The sequence below is a fragment of the Littorina saxatilis genome, unplaced genomic scaffold, assembly GCF_037325665.1.
Source record: "Littorina saxatilis isolate snail1 unplaced genomic scaffold, US_GU_Lsax_2.0 scaffold_2240, whole genome shotgun sequence".
Lineage (NCBI taxonomy): Eukaryota > Metazoa > Mollusca > Gastropoda > Littorinimorpha > Littorinidae > Littorina > Littorina saxatilis.
In genome coordinates, this window is record NW_027128389.1 from 370 (window position 1) to 17,011 (window position 16,642).

General features: G+C 42.0%; 1 protein-coding gene and 1 long non-coding RNA gene across 2 annotated transcripts; one reads left to right on the plus strand and one right to left on the minus strand.

Annotated features, from left to right (window-relative positions):
• Window positions 1-294: 294 nt before the first annotated feature.
• Window positions 295-8,852, plus strand: LOC138956744 (dentin matrix acidic phosphoprotein 1-like; the record flags this gene model as incomplete). The annotated part of the gene is made up of 3 exons (XM_070328017.1): window positions 295-596; window positions 3,117-3,171; window positions 3,531-8,852. Coding segments are annotated over 3 exons (1,798 nt in total), but the record flags the coding sequence as incomplete, so codon positions are not given.
• Window positions 8,853-9,180: 328 nt separating this feature from the next.
• LOC138956743 (uncharacterized) lies at window positions 9,181-14,671 on the minus strand. Its single transcript, XR_011452781.1, has 3 exons — window positions 14,597-14,671; window positions 11,608-11,783; window positions 9,181-9,462 (listed from the first exon to the last, which is right to left on the minus strand). It is a non-coding gene; the product is annotated as an uncharacterized lncRNA (long non-coding RNA).
• Between the last annotated feature and the right edge of the window lie 1,971 nt (window positions 14,672-16,642).

Consider the following 16,642-nt stretch of genomic DNA (forward strand, 5'->3'; position numbering starts at 1 on the left):
TTTAGTTTTACAGTGTTTGAAAGACAGCTCTGAGGTGGTAGGTACAACTCTAAATTGAGGCAGGCCTAAAGACACATTTCTATTTTGTAAAAACAGCTCATAAAGTATTTGTTCTTGTTCTTGTTCTTGAACAGTTCTTTCTCTTGTTATTTACTCTAAGTTTACATCCAGGTAGAGTCACGATCTGAATATTTATGTACATTCAGGTAAAATAAAATTTAAAAAATGTGGACACAGCCTTTGGTAAAAGTAAAATCTAAGTAAAAAAAGTGAAGTGGCGCTGTGGCTAAAAAGAAGCGTTGCCATTTCTTACCATTACCTCATCTTCCTGTCATTCAAGTTCAAGTGTCCGTTTCTCACAGGGGAGCGTCAGTCGTTCGACAGAGAAACATTCACAAAGGCTGTGGAGGAAGAGAAAGCTGAGAAACGTCGACAGGACGCTGTGGAAGAAGCCAAACAGAAGAAGAAGAAGAGGAGGAAAATGAAGGAAGAGGCAGAAGAGGATGAGGAGGAATCTGCTGAGCGAGAGGAGGAAGGGGAGGAAGAGGACCGTAAAGAGAACAACAAAAAAAGGCAAATCAAAAAACTCCACCAAGGTTTGTTTTGTGGGAATGGAATAATGATTCTTTCCTTTGTTGCTGTCTTTCTTTGGAATGGAATAATGATTCTTTCCTTTGTTGCTGTCTTTCTTTGGAATGGAATAATGATTCTTTCCTTTGTTGCTGTCTTTCTTTGGAATGGAATAATGATTCTTTCTTTCTTTTATTGCTGTCTTTCTTTCTTATCTCTTTCTTTTACGAGAGGTATACCAGTTCCAGTCTTCATAGTGGAATAATGATTCTTTCTTTCTTTTATTGCTGTCTTTCTTTCTTATCTCTTTCTTTTACGAGAGGTATACCAGTTCCAGTCTTCATAGTGGAATAATGATTCTTTCTTTCAGTGCCCACTTTCTTTCCCTTCTCTTTTTATGTGTAGTGTGCCTTTTATATTCTTCATAACTGTGAGGAGTCTTATGGTTACCTCCCGTGGATCATGTGACTGTTTGTGGTGGTGGGGGGGGGGTGGAGGTGGGGGGTGGGGGGGGTGTGGTTTATGGCATATACGTAAAGTTAGTATTTTACTTCTTTTTGTGTGCTTTTCTCCATAATCTTTGCTTTTCTCCTTATTATATAAAACGGAGCGTGTGTTGGATATTATGTCAAAGAATGAAGCATCAGAAAGTAATGTTTTAATAGAGATTTGCAGAATTCATGAAGTGCAGAAGAGAAAAGTCTGTGGTGAAGCTGTGTAAGGCTTTGAAAGTCGACTCCGGTCTTAAAGGGCAGCTGTCGGGTTGCCTGGCCACAAAAATGTGCAGAGTTGCGTGCAAAAACGTGTTTAAGAGTTTTTCGAGTTGATTCAACAAAAAGCTGTGGATTTGGTCCACAAGAACACACTTTTATCGACAGTTTAAAACCATTCAAATGCGTAAAACTTTCTGCTAGTATTCACAATCTGCAAGAAAATGAAGCAGTTGGCAGGCCGAAACGACGTGAAATCTGCGACCGACAACTCTGTCAGCACAAGAAGAGCCGACGCAGCGTGAGCCTCTGGCCTGCTTGCTGTGACGTCACTGGCAGAAACCGATAAGGCCGCTCGGCTGCGAAAACTACAGTACAATGTAGACCACAACTGGACATCTGTAATCCTGTACGCGTGATTAATTCTTGCACAAAGTAAAGTATTAGAGTGGTGGTATCTTCTCAAGACCCACGTTCCCATTTTACTCTCATAATCTGACCAACTGCAACCTTCACAAGTCATTTCTAGAGTGGTTCTCATGCTGTTGCTACTCCTCCATCCACCCGTTTGAATCATAAAGTTGTTCCAACCACAGACCTTTTTGTCACTGGTCAGGCACTTTACACTTATGAAGTAGGTCCGCTTGAGGTGTCACGCCAATTACCATGTACGTGTGAGGTACCGAATTCAAGACAAACACCAACTCTGTCGGTGGGAAAACCTAGTATAGAGATGATGACAAAACCTCTTCAGTTACTCACTCAAGTAGGTAGACGAGATAAGATAAAGGGGAGAAAGATGGAGGCAAAGATGAAACAGTGAAGCAAGTGTTGAAAATGGGGGAGGGGGTTCGGTCACGAAAAATCAAAGATGAATTTGTCAAACTGTGTTTGTGATGGTTATCCGGTGTGTGTGTGTGTGTGTGTTTGATTACACGTGCCTGTGTATGTCAGTGTGTGTGTGTCAGTGTGTGTGTGTGTATCACATGTGTGTGTGTGTGCGTACATGTGTGTGTGTGTGTTTGTGTGTGTGTGTGTGTGTGTGTGTGTGTGTGTGTGTGTGTGTTTGATTACACGTGTCTGTGTATGTCAGTCTGTGTGTGTCAGTGTGTGTGTGTGTATCACGTGTGTGTGTGTGCGTACATGTGTGTGTGTGTGTTTGTGTGTGTGTGTGTGTGTGTGTCCCTCGGCGCGTGACAATATCTGCCAATAAGTTGAACAAAAACAGGGTTCAAGTGGGAAAACCTGAAAATAGCGGGCGAAATACATGTTATGAACTCCGTTATTTACTATTTGAAATGTTCTATCCTGGGAGAAGTCGCCCTCGCACCCCGTCCTTAGTTTCTCTTCACCTACCCGTGAAGTATGCTTGAGGGCATGACTAGACTACCCGATTGCGCCCATTGCACGGCATAAAGAGGGCGCCGTTCCACCCGGCCGATTCCGCTGTACACGTCACGTGTCCAAGGGAAGTCATTTTCGAGCCGGCTGCATCGACTCGGCCAAGAACGCAAACTTTCTTCGATTAAAGGCATTGTAGTATGTCATAAATCTTGGGACTGGTGTTATCAAGCTTTCAAAAATCACCAAGTAACTTTTAAGTATAGTTTCAATTACATGAGAACTCATTCTGCTGAATGGATTGTGAGAGCCAGAACCCAACAGCTGCCCTTTAAAGTGTTCTCTTGAGGAAATGCTTGTTTTCCATTTCCAATCATTTCGATATCATTGATGTAGTGTTTGACATCATTTTCGTAATACCTGTTCACTGTGAGTGCTGGTTGATCGTTGTCAGTCTTCTTTTTCTCACCTGATTTGTTGTGGGGGTTGTTTCAGAGGGAGGCATGTTTCCACCTTACAAGAAAACCAAGCGAGGACGCTCTGCTGCTGGGTAAGAGAGTTATCATTGCTCGGTTTCACCCGGTTGTTTCAAGTTTTTGTGTGTGCATGTGTGTAAGTGTGCATGCATGCATACGTGCATGCATGCGTGCGTGTGTGTGTGGACGTGCATGCTGTTACATGACTTTGTAGAATCAGAAGTACATGAACTCAATCGATTAGAAAAATCTCATTGACTTGAATATGCGCTCATGTAAATGAAAAGCGGTCAGAGACCAATAACGTTTTTCTGAAAGATTTTTATTTCATAATCATTTTGATTCTTTTTGTCAATCAATATCCGCAGTTTCATTGCTTCTGATTTTGTTCTTGCCGCTGTTGTTCTAATGTCAATTTAAAATCCCATTCCAGGCATAACGATGAAGTGGTGGAGATTCTGATGAGCATGAGCCAAGGAAAGCTGGCGGCCGGCAAAGAAGAGATGGATGACTCGGCCAGTGATGCTGGCAGCGTGGATTCCTTTGTCAGCAGCACCAGCAGCAAAAGCAACTCTGCTGCCTTTGTTCCCAAAGTCGCTCGACCCACACTCATCATGAAAGGCCAACGATCTTCCCCGTCTTCGAGAAATGTGGTTGTGGAGTCCGAGGTTCCAGACCCAGAAAGTCCCATGAGCATTATAGGACCAAGTCTGAGATCAATGCCGTTACAAGGCGAGAACATCGTCAACATCAACCAGTCGCTAGTGCCACAATATGAAATTGCGAATGGTACTGCAGGCGATGGTTCTACACCTTCTAATGGTGTGGATAACAATTCCGGAGCAAGCAGTAGTGCTCCAGCGCTGACCATACCTGCCGGAGGTCAGGTGGTGGACATTGCATCTTTCATCGATGGCTTGCAGACGCAGACGTCGCAGCCGGTGGACGTCGTGTTGGTGGAACAGCAGGCGGAGGGGGGGCAGCAAGGCCTGGTCCATGTGTATCTCGTTCCTCGCGCAGCAGAGGGAGGGGAAGAGAACAGCGTTCAGAGTGAGAGGGACAGTGAAAACCGCGTTCAGAGTGAAAGGGGTGGTGAAAACAGCGTTCAGAATGAAAGGGGTGGTGAAAACAGCGTTCAGAGTGAAAGGGGTGGTGAAAACAACGTTCAGAGTGAGAGGGGTGGTGAGAACAGCGTTCAGAGTGAGAGGGGTGGTGAGAACAGTTATGAGAGTGAGAGGGGTGGTGAGAAAAGTGCTGAGAGTGGAGAAAAGCAAAACGTGAATGCCCAGAGTGGAAGCAGCAGCGTTTTAAGTGAGAGGACTAGTTTACTTGGTCCCCATAGCACAGGAAATGACAGCTCGGACCCTCAAAGTGATAGGAACAATCAACAACTTGTGGTGGGTAATGCACACATTGTCCAGGTGATGGACGTCGAAGGTGTAAACTCACAGAATCAGGGAGGTGAAAGGAACAGCCTGCAACATGACGGAGGTAATGTGAGGGACATTGAAATTGTGAACTCGCTGAATCAGGGAGGTGAAAAGAACAGCCTGCAACATGTTGGAAGCAATGTCTACAGTGCTCAGATGATGAGAAACGAAAGCACGATCTCACAAAATCAGGAACCTGGTGTTACTGTTAGCACAGTGCTGTCTCAAGGAAGTGCGGGAAGCAACGCACAGATAAAAGGAGTCGAACCTAACACCACACAGGATCTGGGAGCGGTGGACGAAATCGTCATTGACGAAGATACCTGGAACAGTATACAGACCGAGGAGGTTGAGACCGACATCTCTTATTCTGTGTCCCATGCCAGCAGCAGTGGACATGTCCGTGAAGTCATAGACTTGACCGTTGATGAAGTGACGTTCTAGTGAGCGTCTGTGTGTCAAGAGGGCTAAGAGATTATCCAAGCCTGTGGAACTCCTTGACACAATAGCAGCAGCCAAAGAAGATTTTTTCAGGGAAAGTGCAAGTTCTGCTCTAGACTTGGTTATATGTATAGTCCCTGATACAGGTGCCCAGATCACTAATATACAGAAAAATCTTCACATGCGCCCATGTGGGCAGACATCTAGGCATAAATGCACTCGCGTCCGCACCAACAGACAAAAACGCAAGCACACACACACACACACACACACACACACACACACACGTAACACAGGCACACGCACCATCACACATCTAGACACACAGACACAGACAGGCACACAGTGACACACATGTACACAAAGCGCACATACACACACACTTGGAGACAAACACACACACACACAGACACAGACACACACGCACACACAGACACACACACACAGACTTCTATTTCCCACCTGCATGCACAGTGTCAGTGTATCTCTGTTGTGCAAATCCAAGTTTTCAGCAGAGGTGCTTCAGCGCTGACCATGAAACTCAAAGAGATGATTATTTTTACATTTAGTCAAGTTTTGACTAAATGTTTTAACATAGAGGGGGAATCGAGACGAGGGTCGTGGTGTGTGTGTGTGTGTGTCTGTCTGTCTGTCTGTCTGTGCATGTGTGTAGAGTGATTCAGACTAAACTACTGGGTCGATCTTTATGAAATTTAACATGAGAGTTCCTGGGAATGATATCCCCGGACGTTTTTTTCATTTTTTCGATAAATACCTTTGATGACGTCATATCCGGCTTTTTGTAAATGTTGAGGCGGCACTGTCACACCCTCATTTTTCAATCAAATTGATTGACATTTTGGCACAGCAATCTTTGACGAAGGCCGGACTTTGCTTAAGAACTAATGCATGGGTTTGGTCATTAAAAATCGGAAACTTGTAATTAAACTTTTTTTTTATTAAACGATCCAAAAATAATTTCATCTTATTCTTCGTCATTTTCTCATTCCAAAAACATGTACATATGTTATATTTGGATTACAAACAAGCTCTGAAAATTAAAAATATGAAAATTATGATTAAAACAAAATTTCCGAAATCGATTTAAAAACAATTTTATCATATTCCTAGTCAGTTCCTGATTCCAAAAACATATAGATATGATATGTTTGGATTAAAAACACGCTCAGAAAGTTAAAACGAAGAGAGGTACAGAAAAGCGTGCTATGCAGCACAGCGCAACCACCCCCGCGCTAAACAGGCTCGTTAATTTCACTGCGTTTTCCACAAGCGGCGGACTACGGTCATTGTGAAAAAATGCAGTGCGTTCAGTTTTATTCTGTGAGTTCGACAACTTGACTAAACGTTGTAATTTCGCCTTACGCGACTTGTTGGCTGTTAATACTCTATTGTGAGTGTAAATCCCACCTTTTGTTTCTTGAATCTGCCTTGTAAGTGGATGCCATGAATACTTTTGTTGCTTGAATCTGCCTTGTAAGTGGATGCCATGAATACTTTTGTTGCTTTGCAATGTTTTGTTTCCAACCTGCACATGTCTTTTTTTAGTCAAGCAGTATGTAAGAAATGTTTAGTCCTTTGTACTGGAAACTTGCATTCTCCCAGTAAGGTCATATATTGTACTACGTTGCAAGCCCCTGGAGCAATTTTTTGATTAGTGCTTTTGTGAACAAGAAACACTTAACAAGTGGCTCTATCCCATCTCCCCCCTTTCCCCTATCCCATCTCCCCCCTTTCCCTCGTCGCGATATAACCTTCGTGGTTGAAAACGACGTTAAACACCAAATAAATAAATAAATAAATAAACTGCACATGTCTTTGGGTTTTATAATCGCTGTCTCCCCTCTCTCTCTCCCCATCTTGTTTTGTGTACAGGCTGGAAGCCTCACAATAAAAGAAGGTTTGAGTGTCAGTGTCTCTTTTATTTTGCCAAACCCAGTCTCCTGCAGAGATACTTCAGTGCATACTATGGAAGTCATCAACTGATGTAACACAGAGAGGATTATTTTTGGTTGTTGGTTCTCATTAGTTTGATGTGAATCCCACCTTTTGTCAACTTGAAGCTGCCTTCCAAGTCAGTGCCACAACTATTTATAGCTTTTGAAATTTATTTAAGGTGTATGAGACTTGAAAGAACAAACAAAGAAAAGGGGAAGGGAGAGTGGGAAGTGTCTTCCGTAATTGTACGTTATTTATTATTTCCCACCTGTGTGCCTCTTTTCTTCTCTTCGGTCTGTTAAATCAGAATTTTTCTGGGGGGTGAGGGGCAGCAAGAAGTCTGGGTCTCCTGTTCTAGGATTGTGTAATTGTTAGTCATCATTGTTACATAAAATTGGCTGTTGATAACAGTATGATCTAACCCCTAATTATTCAGAGGCCCAATCGGGCACACAAAATATGTCTTTATCAAGTGTTAAAATCAGAGGAATGCCAAATTTACAGAAATGCTTCTGTTTGTTAGTTTGATTTATTTTCATAAATTTTGAGGTTACCATAAGTGTTATACAAGTTTACATTTAGTATATTTATTGATGCTTTCTTTAGAGCAACATTACAAATCTTTTCCCTTCCCTTTTGTCCACTCACCTGAGTTATCAGTGAGTCTTAGTAAAGAGCAGTGTTAGTCTGTATGCCTGTCCGTGAACTGGAAGTTTTCTCAGATGTTTTTGAAGCTAGAGCTTTGAAACTTTACACACTTCTGGGGTTTGATGACCTCCAGACATGACCCAAGTCTGGTTAAATCCAAAAACAAAGAGACTGCCAACATTCCAAAATTTAGAATCCAAAAACAAGAAAGGTAAATTGTTGGAACGTTTGTTATTGACAACACAATACGTTACATTCACAGATATTTCGACACAGCGGTCTTTTAAGTGCACAGACAAACACTAATTTAAACAGAAAAAGACTTATCTGGCAAAAAGTTCAGAGCCGCTTGCGGAGAAGACACAAGCGAGGCAATGAAATATCTGTGAATGTAACATATTGTGTTGTCAATAACAAACGTTCCAACAACTTATCTTTCTTGTTTTTTGATTCCAAGTCTGGTTAACCTTTAACAAATGTCAGGGTTACAATCATAAAATGGAAAAATTATTTTGTTAAACGTTTTTGAAACTAAAGCTTTGAAACTTTGGACACTTCTACAAGTTTACACAAGTTTGGGTGACCCTTGTCAAATGTTGGGGTCACAGAGTGGTTGTGTTTTGGTCATAAATGGAAAATAACTTTTTTTAAGGTTTTTGAAACTAGAGCTTTGAAACACAGTTCTAAGGTTTGAAAACCTCCTGGTTGACCTTCATCACATTTATTTCAAAGGGAATCATGTTCGGATAAAAAAATGAAAAATGATCCAAGTATCTTGAACGCTTTTTTAAAACTAGAGCTTTGAAATGTAACACACTTTAAAGAAATGATTCAAGTCTAGTTGACCCTAATCAAATTTCAAGTCACAGTGGGGTCAAGTTTTGGCAAAAAAATTGAAAAGGATCAAACATTTTACATTTCTTGAAGATTATTGAAGCTTATATTCCAGTACCTCGGTCTAGTTCGGTTCAGAATGTATGACATTGTCGGTTTCTTCAATTTTTCTTGAGCTAGAGCAGCAGATAATTTGTTTCTGAATCATATTACTTAATTATAGTGAAGGTGAGTCGCAGAACCATTTGGTTTTCTTGTGTGTTGAAGGTTCAGCCCTTCTGACAGAACTCGCTTCTTATATGTCCATGCTTTATTTATTATTGTTGTTACAAAGTTGTGTAAGTTCTGTCAGGAAATGTTTTTCTCTCCATTATATGTATAATGATGTTGAATGAGTCTTGATGCAGACAAAATCCACTGGAGATCAAAATTGTGTAATGTTTTTGTTACTGAAGTGTGTGTATGTGTGTTTAAATGTGTTTGTGTGTGTGTATGTGTTTCAGTGTGTGTTATTCAATCACTTCCGAATGCTGTAGGACAACAGTGTGTGTGTGTGTGTTAGTGTATGTTATTTACTTCAGAATGCTGTAGGTATACAGCAGGTGTGTGTGTGCATATATGTGTGTTTGTGTATGCATTTATGCTCCTACATTTTGTGGGAATAGATACTGTGTGTGTGCGTATGTGCATGTGTGTGTGTGTGTGTGATTAATTCAGTCACATTCTGAAACAAAGTGAATGGAAATCTAGAAATAAGCTGTATAGCAAGCAGATCACACCGAACGACAAGAGACTCAATTTCTCACTCTCACGTTCTATATTTCCCATCAAACACATATCAGGGCCAGCCTGATCAGACCAGCTCACACGCTTAGTTAGCTGTGTGCACCGATCTCGACCCAAATACTCGATCCCGCAGGCCTCTGCCCTTCAGTTTCTTTTTTCATTTCCTTGTTTACATTTCCACCGCTTTCGTCTGCTCAAAAGCAACACACGCTTTGTGTCTGCTGTGGGAAAAAGCCACGCCCACCGGGTCCTCCAGCAGACGACAGTTTCCTTTCAAATAAAACGACTTGCATTAATTCACTTACAGAAAACTGCTGAAAACCGATGAAATGATAGGAAATGATCAACAGATAAAGAAAAATGATATGCTATTGATTAATTTTGCTGAAGGGTCGTTATACAGCCCAAGAAACATAAAATATGCAGGCACTTTGTCGCCTCGACCTTCGATCACTTGTTCTGCTCTGAATGATTAATGAGTTTTAAGGTGCCCTTACATTTTACTCCCCATCAGTTTAAGATCATACTGTTGCGATGAAAATCCTCAATGACAGTGAATTTAAAAGCCAAACATTATTTCAAGTACACTTCGCTTGGTTTGCTGCCTTTCGAACAATGATTTAGTGAATAAGCAAGCTCTCATTCGATGCGGTTTTATGTGAAGGGAGGTAAACAGAACGGCGCTGACAGGCGAGGCTAAGAGTTATCCCTGCTTGTTCAAAAACCTATCGTCTTCTTGTTGTCTTCTTGCGGATAAGAGTAGTGTTGAACGCTGTTTTCGCCAATCCGATCCTGAAGCTCAGCGATTTGGTGAGTACACATTACCGATAATTGTTATTTAGTCTACGGTCTATCGACATAATCGTGTACTTGCGAGAAGCACGCGAGAAGCAGTGATTTTTCTGCCCTGAGATCTGCTGGGTGAAGCCGACGCAGTGAAAAGGGGGAGGCGTCACTCGATCTGTCTCTTGCCTTCACGTTTACTTTACACTTGTAAAATCATTGTTTGATCTCAATGATCTGACTCCATGTTTTTTCTGTAGTGGGCTAGGGTTGCACTATAGTCTGAAGCTTGTTTGATTGGAGTCATTAAACGATCATGAACTGGGATCGCGCTGGTGTGTCAAATCAGCTCCGCAACATGCTTCGGAGGCAGCAGGATACCAACAATGACTGATGAGCAGACGATAATGAATGGAGATGCTGCGATTGAAGTGTTTGATTCAGTCAGCTTTATGGGCGCGGGCCTTGACAATTACTGACACATGAGATGATTAGGGAGGGATTAATACTAATAATCAATGGAACATGATTACAATGATAATTAACATATATGATTATATGACTATGTCTAGATTTATTGATAGAAGCACACGGTACAAATAGAGTGTTGAGAGAGAGAGAGAGAGAGAGAGAGAGAGAGAGAGAGAGAGAGAGAGAGAGAGAGAGAGAGAGAGAGAGAGAGAGAGAGAGAGAGAGAGAAAAAAGCTGATCTGCCCCACCCACTTTGGTGCTTGGAAAACCAGAGAATTTATAAGGGCACTGAGTTACAACTGAAATTAAGCAACAACATTTTAGTCACTGAAACATATTGAAAGTAGAGTTTAGTGACTAGAAAAATCTCTTCTTAATATTTTGTTTTCCACGCGGAAGTGGTTCCAGGTTTACTCCAGTATACAGTATAGGGAACATTAAACACTGAGAATCATTAAAAGTGAGTGAGACAAAAGACACTTATCGAGTAATTCAGCCACCAGCAGTAGATAGTCCTTGGATATATTTAAACAAACATTAAGTGCTTCTTTATCTGTTTAGTGTTGGGTAACTGTAAGTGCAATAAGTCTTTTTTTAATATGTTTTTTTGAAGTATTATTTTTAAACAGATGATATTACTGAATCTTGTGAAACAGCGGTTGTCATTCTCTCATTCTCAAAGAAGAAAAGGTGACTGTGCTTGAACGATGACTCATCCTTCTTTCTCACTGAGACTGAACAGGTGAATGTGTTGGTGAAATACAAAACCCCAGCAGGGTACACACACACAGACACACACACACAGTACACATGAACAAACAGGTTTTGGAGATCTATGCATTTATTAAATTACATATAATATTTCACTTTTCGAACAGTTGACAGTGTTTTGGGTTTACTGCAAGAAGTTCTGATTTAATACAATTCTTAGTTTATATGAACTTCTCTATATTGCAATCAGTCACACACTGAGAGAGAGGGAGAGAGAGAGAGAGAGAGAGAGAGAGAGAGAGAGAGAGAGAGAGAGAGAGAGAGAGAGAGAGAGAGAGATTTATCCGCAAGAATAGCCTTACCTGTGAGCTTGAGGGCTGTTACCAAAGAGCTGTTACTCTATCCACATAAGATTTCACTTTACCATAAACAAGATGTCTCAACAATTACCTGAATGTAGGCTTGAGTGATGATTGTGTCAGGTGAAGATGGCAAGCCATGGATAGGTGTACCCAGCAGCATAAATATCACTCAGAGGATTTCACAGTAGACACAACAGGTGCTGTGGTATAAATTTGTCACCTCTCTTTCTGTCTGTGGGTCACTGTTTGCAGCTGTCCTCTTAACTGTGACAGAAAAAATGCAGTTTGATAAAACAATTGCACCACTGCTTGAAGTATTTACATAGTACAATGTATGCGTAATATACGCATTTGCATGGCAAAGCACACAATTCAATTTCCATGCTCATTCTAATTCGTGTACGGTGTAAAAGTACCAAATCCTTTGTTTCAGAAAGGTAGCCTTGTCACTAGTAACAGTATAATATGTGCACATTTATAAAATAGTGAAAGGCAAGCTCCTTCTCATGTCAAATAGTGTAAGGCAAGCTCCTTCTCATGTCAAATAGTGAAAGGCAAGCTCCTTCTCATGTCAACAGTTCCATTTTGGGGCATGCTTTACATGTGAAAAGATGATTGTTCCACTTTGCCACATACCAACAAATTACCAGGCTGGGTGCTCTTTGTGTGCAGTGGGAATTTTTATGAATCGATTTTGTAAAATCCACTGGAAGTGGCTTTTTAGGAAATTCAGTGTAGGTATGACGCGAAGACAGTGACAAACACAATTTACATCTCCACTTCAACACTAAAGTCAAAGACACACACATGCACAAAGAATACATAAATTAAATAAAATAAAGATGACAACAATTTTACATTTGTTATGGAAGAGAGAGCTGAGATTTGCACCCCCCCCCAACAAAAAAAACAAAAAACAAAAACCCACCTCAGAGGCATGTATACAGCAGAAGATGGAGGGAAAGTCTGGAACGGAACTGGCAGAAAGAATGTGAGCTAGCTCATTGGAAAAGAATGTTGAGAAGAGCCCCTACGACCCAAGACACTTATCAGCTGGTGAAATCTGCCTTTCAGCTTCCCAGCCCTGCTTCTCTGCACCCCCTCCCGTCTCCCCCCTCCCCAAAATGATGTCTCGCCTCCCTCCTCCTACTCAGGCTATCTCTCATTTTTGCCCTCTACTCGTTTAATTTCTTTGGAGAACACAGACAGTTTTTTTTTTATTCCTGTGGAGCTGTGAGGTTTTTCTGTGTGTGTGTCTCTTTGTGTCTGCTTCTGTCTGTATCTTTTTTTTTTTTTTTTTTCTGTCTCAGTGTCTGACCTGTTTCAATGTTCAGTCTGCAATCAAAGATGGCCTGTTTCTCACCCTCTTTGCTGCACTCACATGCCCTTGTGCCTTAGTCACACACGCTCTATGTCTGTCTGTTTCCTATATTAGGAGTCTGAGTAGGACGGATTTGAAAGAATGATCAGCTTATAAATATATATATATATATTCCTATTCGGCGATTATGCGCAGGCTCGTGCATCGCGAACACACACACACACAGACACAAGTCGTATATATATATAGATAGATGTCTATCTTTTGTGTTTGTTCGTGTTTCTTTATTAACTATTTAGAGTGCATATTTCTCTGTCTTATTAGATCGTGCGTGAAGCTTTCATCATCACTTGGTGATGAATTCTTTTCTTTTGTGCAGATTATGGAACACACACTTGTTTACGAGACCGATCGTACAATCTTCTTTTTTGTTTGTTTTTTGAGTACAGCTAACAGGGAAGATTCAGTTTCGTGTTACTTTCTGCGTAACACATCGTAATTGTGTTGGTCGTAAGGCCAGTGATAATGAGCAAAGCTTATCGTATTGTATGTCGAATATATCAAATGGGATAGATGAGATGACGCATGTTAGAACCTAAAGTTTGTTCTACGTAACGTGACTTGTCACTTGATGTGTTTGTGTGTGTGTCAGTGTCAGTGTGACACAGAGAGAGAGAGAGAGAGAGAGAGAGAGAGAGAGAGAGAGAGAGAGAGAGAGAGAGAGAGAGAGAGAGAGAGAGAGAGAGAGAGAGACAGAGAGAGAGAGAGGTGTGTGTGTGGAGTAGTCCGCCAACACTCAAGCCTATCTACAACTGAAGCAAGAGTGCGAATAACTTTTTGTACTATTTCTGTTGCATACATATTTCATGACTAGTATTTGAATATAGCGCTATACATACTTTAACCACACAGGTGTGAAAAGAGTGTAATCAATATAGACGGGGCGGCGGTGTTGGGCAGTGGGGATGGATGAGTGCTTTTAGTTATGCGCTATAGAAATCTCCTTAATAAATAAATAAATGATGGGGGAGGGGGGCAAGGGGGACATTGTATACGGGGGTAGTGGGAGAGAGAAAGAATGGAAGCAAAGATACCGGAGAGAGAAGTCTCTCTGCACAACCTTTGACGGAAGGCAAGGCTGAGTTAGAGGCTGAACTATTATCGCGGGATCATAAAAGGATGCGAGAGTCAGCCAGCGGCGATGATCCCTGCCTGATCCCTTCAGGGCCGCGGTTCGATCCCCGTGTGCCTGTGAGGGAGGTTGCGGCAGGGGGGCACATTTGGCACAGTGGCCCAACTCGTGGCACGCTAGCGGCTTCAGGCACTTGGCAAAGCCTCGTCGACGTGTGGGTTTGCTTTTTTTTTTTTTTACCCGGCCGCGACATGGACCTTCAGTCACACTGGGAAAAAGAAGGCGGTGGGTTTTGGAGACAGGAGGAAGATGATGAGGAGGGGGAGAGAGATCATACTTTCGTTAAACGAACAGCAAACAAACACACATAATATTATATGAGTGAGTGAGAGATCGCTCTTCCTTAGAACTTCAGCACTGATAAACCCATCGAACTGTTTTTTCAATGTCCAAACACATTTTCCTGACACTCACAACAGGTCACGGAGCGTGAATGCCAACACACCATCTGGACGACTACCCTTCTTACATTGCAATTGCTTGGAAAAAAATTGGAAGTTCGATCACACCCCCCCCCCCACACACACACACGCACCCCCCCAACTTGTTATATATACCAGTGACCTGATAGCCTTACGTAGAGCAGACGGCCCACACAATCACAGCTGCTGTTGGGAAGTTTATTGGCAGCTGAAAGAGAGAGAGAAAGAAAAGAAAAATGAAGAAGAAAAAAAGACAGGTACATAAACCTTGAACAAGGCGTCGTTGTTGTGATCAAAACCTGGGGAAATGTCTCCTCAGCGCGATAGGCCGTGCTCCGAAATGTGACAGAATTAAGCAGAGACAGGAGCGAGTTGGGGGGGGGGGGGGGGGGGGTTAAAGTGAGGTACGTCTTAATCAAGAGTTGTATTATATCATTTATATAATGTTGTGGGTCGCTTGACTTCATTGACATGAACGTTGTGTGTGTGTGTGTGTGCTTGCATATATATTAATGACCAAAGGAAACGTTTCTGGCTTTGTTTGCCTCTTCTTCTTTGAGGATTCCTCTTCCTCCTTTCCATCTCTCCACCCCCCCATCTCTCCACCCCCTCCCGCCCACACATTCATCTCCCCTCTGCAGATCATTTGCCAGATTGCACATCGTGGGGGCTGGGACGCATGTCAACGTTTTGGATTTGAGTGTGTCCATCTTGAAGAGTCAGTCGTACTGCGATTCACTTGATTTCATCAGTTACCAGGATAAAATACACATGCAGCTTACTTGAACAAAACTTTACCGTAACAATGTTTATGTTTGGGAAGACACCACGAGAGCAATGTGTCCGTTTAATCGGCGAAACATGTCAATAACATGAAACATGTCAATGACAATAACATGAAACATGTCAATAACATGTACAAACTAGGTCTTTCTTGGATTTTCTTTTTAGGTGACTGACATCCTGTACATTTAATTTGCAAGTCATCTGCAGCCCACCTGTCGACCCTTGATGAAGACGTCATTTCAGTATTAAACGTTCTTGAGTCACTGGATCCCCGACAACTTAGTGATTGATCGTGCGTCCTGGACACACCTTGTGCGAATCAATTAATTTCACAGTTGATGTATGTTATTGACGAGAAAAATGCAAGATTGGCAATTTTCTATGACTTTTTTGTTGTTCTTTTTTGTGTGTCATTCGATGGAAAAACAACAAGTTAATCCGTTATCGCTTTATTCCGTTCATTCTGTACTCGGCTGGCAATTTGTGTTTAAACACAACTCAATCATTCTTTCAAATTGTGTGTGAGAAAAGTTCCTGTCCCGAGCAGTTTTAAACAGAGGTACGCCTCTCATAACTTTCCGCGGCGCGTGTGTATAAGTGTGTGTGTGTATGACTAGACTGTGTGTGTGTGACTGTGTGTGTGTGTCTGTTTGTGTGTGTGTGTGTGTGTGTGTGTGTGTGTGTGTGTGTGTATGACAGTGTGTGTGTGTGTGTGTATGTGTGTGCCTGGGTGTGTTTGTGTGTGTGTGTGTTTTATAGGTAGGTGGTATCTGGTGAGTTTTCAGTTACACGGAATAAATCAACCGCAATGCAATGCATTATTTATTTATTGTCGATCCTGATAGTGACACGACTGAGCACAACAGAGAAGGAGTTTTATTGACTCTTCGCTGAATTAAGATCGACAGCAAGACGAGTCGGGGCCAATTTTGATCGGAGAGGTTTTTGTTTGGGCTTGAATTAGATTGTGGATCTTATATATAATAATGGTAGTAAGTCAATAGAACTGACAAAGATGGATATGATGACAGAGAAGTACTTGTATCTGGATTACCAGAATTTAAGTTGCAGTGCCAGTGGGTTAGAAATAGAGGAGTGTACAGGTATCCGGAAAGTTGCGCGAGCACGCACAAGTGCATAAACACACACAAGCAAAAACACTAGAAGTGCACGCTTCCACACACGGACGCACGCACGAACGCAGTGCAACACACACACACACACACACACACACACACACACACACACACACACACACACACACTCGCCCTCCCCCCCCCCTTCGCTCTTCCACCTTTGTTCCCTTTTTAATCCTCTCTCTATCCCTCCCCTTCACTCTGTCCGTCTCAATCGCTTTCTCTCTCTCTCTCTCAAACACCCGCACATACACACACACGCATAT